Below are 6,213 nucleotides of genomic sequence, written 5' to 3'. Positions count from 1 at the left end.
TATAACTCAATACCACATCTGACATCAATTGCTTCCCATTTTCAACATATAGATAACGCTCAATGGTGCCCACTTCTGCTTAATACCAAGGCATTCACAAAAATTCATGCTCAATGGTGCAGATTCTATCGCTCTATCGCTCAATACCCTAGATGTCGGTTTCTTTTCTATCCACCGTCAACATCGGTTTCACCTAGCGTCGGTGTCCTTCAACGTCGACGACTAAAACGTGAGTTTGGACCGACATCAAAGGTCGAAAATAATAAATATCAAAATTCATTTTTGTAATGAACGTACCTTACACCATTTGGAGGATCTTAGATTGGGTGATGAAATGGATACCATATACTCACCCTTAATATGGTTCCATAATTTTTTTTAGAGAGAAAAAAGACATCATAATACACAGAAAGAATGGCACAAGATTGGTCAGTGCAGTATGTACGAGTCAATACATCTTGGTGGCTCAACTAATCCTACTCAGCCAACTCTATTTTACAAACCAAAAAATAATAAACTGGCCAGGTGAACATGGAACCATTTAGCATCAAACACCTTATCAAGAATCAAAACCAATCAAATAATATATCTCAGATCCCATGTGGGGTAAATATCTTCTAGCTTAATCATCATCTGAATCCGCTATATCCTACTCAATATGAGAATTCATGACCCCGAAGAGAAATATGTTTCTTCATCCATATGGCTATGTCTTCAGCACAAACCTGGGCCTGAGGGCTTTTGAGAAGGACATCAAGTGTTGCAAATTCATGTACCGCATCCTTATACTCAAGAACAGGTGCATCCACGTTCACCTTTCGGAGCTCCTCTGAGTATGCAATGGCACGATCCCTCATCCAGTCATGTTCGGCCACAACCGTCAATGTCGGAGGCATCAATTTTAAAGGAGGACCCCGACCTGGGACAAGGGGATTAGCAGATGGATGGTCTAAACTAAATTCCCCCTCAGGTAGGAAAAGTTTCCATGCAAGCATACACATGGCCTTGTCATAAAAGTAAGAGTTTGCCAACTTTATTTCAGACCGTGTGGGAACACTTCCTATGAAAAATGGATACAGTAGAACCTGTGCTACCACCTTGACAGGGTCCAGAAGTTTGCCTCCTTCCACAGCTTTACGAGCTACATAGTCTGCAATATTGGCACCACAACTTGCTCCAAGAAGAACACATCTGTTTCAACATTAAAAGAAAAATAAAAATGTTAAGCCCTAAAGAAGGAAAATACTATGAGGACTATCTGACAGCTAGATCCAAAGGAAGCATATCGGAAAGAAATTAGTGTGACCAACAATACAAAAGAATATTTAGGAAATTGTTAACTCCCAATGCACACATACAAGTGCCCTAGTAGAGGAGATTTTTAGTTACTCTCATAATCACACCATTCCACTCAGAATGTAACAAGTGGGAATGGAACCATATAACCATAAAATAAAACTAAAATATTACCAAATTATATATGAATGGTTATAAAGCTACCTCTACATAGAGAGAATATTAGAAATCTCCCCTTTTAAAAAGGCAACGTATCCCAGTATGTTCGACATGCTAGAGTTAATAGCTAGAGACTTGGTCAAACAATCATCTTCTCAATTCACCGTATCATCATAGCCAATGCCTTCCCATTATTAGTGATTATTATTTGAAAAGAACTATTTTGGAGAAAAAAATTACGATATTTAATTATAAATATTGTCAATGATTCTATAACCAAGCTTCATCAATTTAATATTGGGTTTTATCAAAGGAAGCTACATAATCATTTAGTGTAGAAGATATAGTTGAGATGGGGTGGTCAACAACTGAAAGATTAGTTTAGAAGAGTGTCTTAATGCACGAGTCTTCCATCATTGAAGGAAAACAGAAATTCAATACTGAGAATAACAAACCATCAGACAACAAGAAAGAACAAAAGAAATTTGAGGATAAAGACATCCACAAAAGTGTTGCTTAAGCACTACATGTCTCCCTTTAATTCCTTCAGCAGTTATGAAGAATGACTTGTTTCGGCCAACAAGTAACCTCTCCAGAATATGAATACTTGGCATGTCATCATCAGTCATCACTTTATCAGCTCTCTTTCAATGTGTTTGTACTTTTCATAGTACTTATTATAAGTGACCTATGGACACATAATGCTAATATAAACATATAAACAATATTAGAGAAATCCATTCCCAGCAGTATGTTTCAGCCAACCAGATCTATATGTCTGTAACCAGAATATGCACCAAAATGTGATTTACGCACAACTGAGGTTAGACATAGACCTCATTTAAGATAAAAATTCGGGAATTATTGAATGAGTAAAAAAAGTTAACAACTATTTGTCCTAAATCTAAAACGTCCATAAAATGTGACCTTGCAAATATATCAAACATTGTCAAGAGAAAGCTCTCATCTTGAGTCCTAGATTTTATCCAACCATATACAATTCAAAACTCAGATGAATCAAATCCATTGCCTCTGAGTAATTAACATAAACTTTGGTGTTCAACTTAAACTAGTCCCAAACTACTTTCATTTACAAACTCTCCATCCCCAATTCAGGAAGGATCCTTGACCTTCATTCTTTAGCTAATCACTATCTCTATATCAAAGAGGCAATGGAAAATGTTTACAGACACACACACTAAACAACAACACAAGAAGTCAAGAAAAACGACCATTAAAGATAAAATTCCAACCTGAATTCATAAATCATTAATCAGACAACCATGAACTCTACATAACAGTAACAAATAAATAAAACACAATCATCATGAAATAGTAACAACCTTGAAGGATCACCATGAGCAGCCAGCCAAGGCTCAACCACAGAAGCCCCAAAGGAACCAACGATATGCTTATGAGCATCCGATTTCTTGAACTCCCCACCACCACTACCACCACCATGCCCACCACTCCTCCCACCACTCATCGACCTGCTACATTCGGCCAAATTTGCCTGCTTCGCCAGCCAATTCAGCACCTTCACGCCGTCCTCAAACGCCGCCGGGTACCGGTTTTCCGGCGCCAGCCGGTACCCCACTGCAATCACTATCACATCACATAACTCGGCAATCCGCCGGCAGAAAATATCGTTCGCCACCGAATCGCTACCTCCGCTAACCCACCCCCCTCCGTGGAACTGCAGGACAACAGGTAGCCTCCGCCTCTCCCCCTGCGCCACCGACGGCGGCGAGTAGCCGAGGTACGCGCCTTCCGTCATCAGGTTCAAACACTCCACGCCGGAGCCCCCTCCGAAGCTGTTGCTCCGGCGCTCCTCCAGGAGAGGCGGACCATAGCTTTTCCTCCGTGTGATTGAATCGAGGTGAGCGGATCGAGGCTGAGGCTCGGGAATGGAGCGAGTCCTAGGTTTGGAACGAGACTCGGGAGCGTTGAGGGCCGATTCGGGGAGGAAGATTCGGATGGAGAGAGAGGCTAAGGGGTCGATGTGGATGTCTTTTGTGGCGACGCCGTCGGCGAAGGAGGGATTAGCGGCGGCTACAACTTCTTCGGGTCGGGTGGTAATACCGAACGAGTCGGAGTGTTGGGAAGAGGTTTGGATCCGGTTCTGCAAACGGTGCTTCAAGAGGAACTTGAAGAACACGCTGTAGAGCTTGACGGCCACACTTGGCATTTCTTTCTCACCACTACTTCCTCCACTGTAACACTCTCTCTTCCTTTCTCAATTTCTTTCTAATTCTTCCAAAACCATTCGTATGTTTTGCTTAACCTTGAAATGTGGAATTTGATCGATATTTGGATGCGTTATGGTTTAAGGGGGGAGAAAATTGATGATTCTGTGACGGTGGTTGAGTTCGATGGCGGGTTGAGAAGAGAGAGAGGGAAGGGTCCCTTCGTGATTGCAAAGGATAGATACATTATACATACATACATGCAGCTCTACTGCTTGTGTTTTCCGTGACTTTTCTTTCTAGTGTTGGGATTTTTTGGACTTTTTCTCTTTTTACTATTTTTTATTCAACATTACTACTTTGAAGCTTATTCGTTATCATCATCCAACTTTCATTATTATTATGTTTCTAGATTCATCTAACTTTTCAAACCCATCAAATTTATTTTACATACACATAGTAACTTTAAATAATGTCATATAACCTAATGTTTAAAAACAAATTCACAAATTCTAGTAATTATTTAAATAATAATTTTACTATCAAGGACGCTTACAAACATATAAATAACAAATGGATAATGATATTTGGACTCTTTTTCTTACAACTTTTTAACTTCAACACGTGTCAAGTTAGGATTGGTTTAGTTATAATTTTTGCTGACGTGGAATTCAAGGTAGCAATAGATAATAACGTGAGAGATTGAAACTTCGTTCTTTCAAGGGTTTCCTTCCAAATTGGAACCTCTACATTCTAAAATCTTCCTCCCATTTGGTTCTGAATTCATCTTCTTCATAAATATTCCTCCTTGATCAGAGCCATGGGCAACGACGTTGTCGCCACCGTTGTCGCCACCGGAGCGCTCACCAACGTTCTTTTCTTCCTTTGTAACAAGGCTTAGGCCTTTCCCCACCGTCGCCACATTTTCTTCCATCACTGCAAGCAGGAGATCACTTGAGCCACTTTCGTTCATGGACGTGGCCACCGACGCCATCTTTCACTCGCGAGATCGGAAGCCATTCTCGCTAACTTTGCTTGGGGTCTTCCTTGCAGCACCGCCGGTACTTCGTCAGAGACAAAGAGCGTGGGCAACTATTTCACCGACAACAAATTTGTTCTTCGAAAGCACTAATTATTTTAAATTTCTGATATTGAATCTCAAACTGATCTTTCTCTTTTATCTTGTTTTTTTGCTTTATTTAGAAATAAAATTGTGATAATATGTAGGTATTGGTTTGTGTTATGTTGAAGGATAAGATGAATTAATACAAGAAATAATACAAAACAGCAAATGTTCTATGATATAGAAGCTCAATTAAACTTAAAATGATGCCTAAAAGTAGTATAGGCTTCAAGCTTTGGTTGTTTTACAACTCCAAAACAGATTGCAAAGTAAGCCTTTTGGGTGAATTTTAAGGTACTGGAACAGCCGAAATGCAGCTCTTACAGAGTACCCTTCTTTGATCCAATTTTAGTTCCCTTTCCATTTGCTAAGAAGCTACCTTAGTAGGTACAGGTTTCTGCCTCTGGATGCCTCAAAGAGATGTCACAAACCTCCAAAAACCAACTCAAACAACATCAAACAGATTTAGCACACTGCACCAGAATTCAGTAAATCAATTTTTCTGATTTTTGACAACTTAGAAGTCAAGAATGAGGAATTCAACTAGAACAGGGATGGAACAACAGCAAGCACTCAAAAAGAACTTAATAAAGGCACTAGAACAGATTAAGAAAGCAAAAAAAGTTAAAATGCAGGTTGAAAAACACAGTTAGCACGAAACTGATTGATAAAAGCAAAAGTGTTTGATGAAATGCTTCAAAGAAAACCAAATTTTGTGTTTTGGGGTTTTAATTGCTTGAAACTGAATTGCACGGTTCTACAAGCCTTTTAACACTTAATATGACTTCTTTTGATCATTTTGTTTCAATCTAGAACAATGAACCAACTCTTGTTGCAATCCAAATTGAATTTTGAAGATTAAATCATCAAAACAGATTCAGTTTTTAACACTGCACCAGAAAATTGGCTTGAAATTCGTGGTTTGAAACTCAAATTTGTACAATAGTGACTCTAATTTAAAACTTATCACTTCAACAACTTTATTTAGTTATTTTAAATGTGTGCAAACTTCGAATTGGCTTGAATCCAAATTTTTACTCAAAAACACCTTGTCATTTCTCAATTTTGTACTTGGACCATTATATCAATAATTGAACTCTGCTAACAACTTTTAAACATAGACTTGTTCAAACCGTTACACAACATAGAAATGCTAGCACTCAAAACTTGACTTTGTTATATCAAAAAGTGCAGAAAAATCACTTCATCATACCACCAAAATCAAGTTTCACAGAGTCAAAGGTTGTAACAGTAATCAAATTGACTCAAGGAAATGTAAATCCACTGAATGAAGCTAGAATTAACATGCTTAGTATGACCAAACTCATAATGGACCAGTCAAAGAGTGTTAGTGCGGTGAAAAACTTGGATTAAAACTAAAACAATGAGATGCTATTAATTGTGAGCAACCAAGCTTTACACATTGCACTTCATTGCTTGTGATGGTCT

The 6,213-nt window shown here is 38.7% G+C and overlaps 1 protein-coding gene across 1 annotated transcript; it reads right to left on the bottom strand.

Moving 5' to 3' along the window:
- Positions 1–327: 327 nt before the first annotated feature.
- On the bottom strand, positions 328–3,909 carry LOC108329651 (probable carboxylesterase 11). The gene is made up of 2 exons (XM_017563970.2): positions 2,799–3,909; positions 328–1,191 (listed from the first exon to the last, which is right to left on the bottom strand). Exons 1-2 carry the CDS (start codon positions 3,641–3,643, stop codon positions 654–656), a joined length of 1,383 nt encoding a protein of 460 aa, XP_017419459.1. The 5' UTR covers positions 3,644–3,909; the 3' UTR covers positions 328–653.
- Positions 3,910–6,213: the final 2,304 nt, after the last annotated feature.

This window comes from Vigna angularis, chromosome 2 (assembly GCF_016808095.1).
Source record: "Vigna angularis cultivar LongXiaoDou No.4 chromosome 2, ASM1680809v1, whole genome shotgun sequence".
NCBI lineage: Eukaryota > Viridiplantae > Streptophyta > Magnoliopsida > Fabales > Fabaceae > Vigna > Vigna angularis.
The sequence above is the reverse complement of the archived record's forward strand: the minus strand, read 5'-3'. Positions and strand labels throughout refer to the sequence as shown.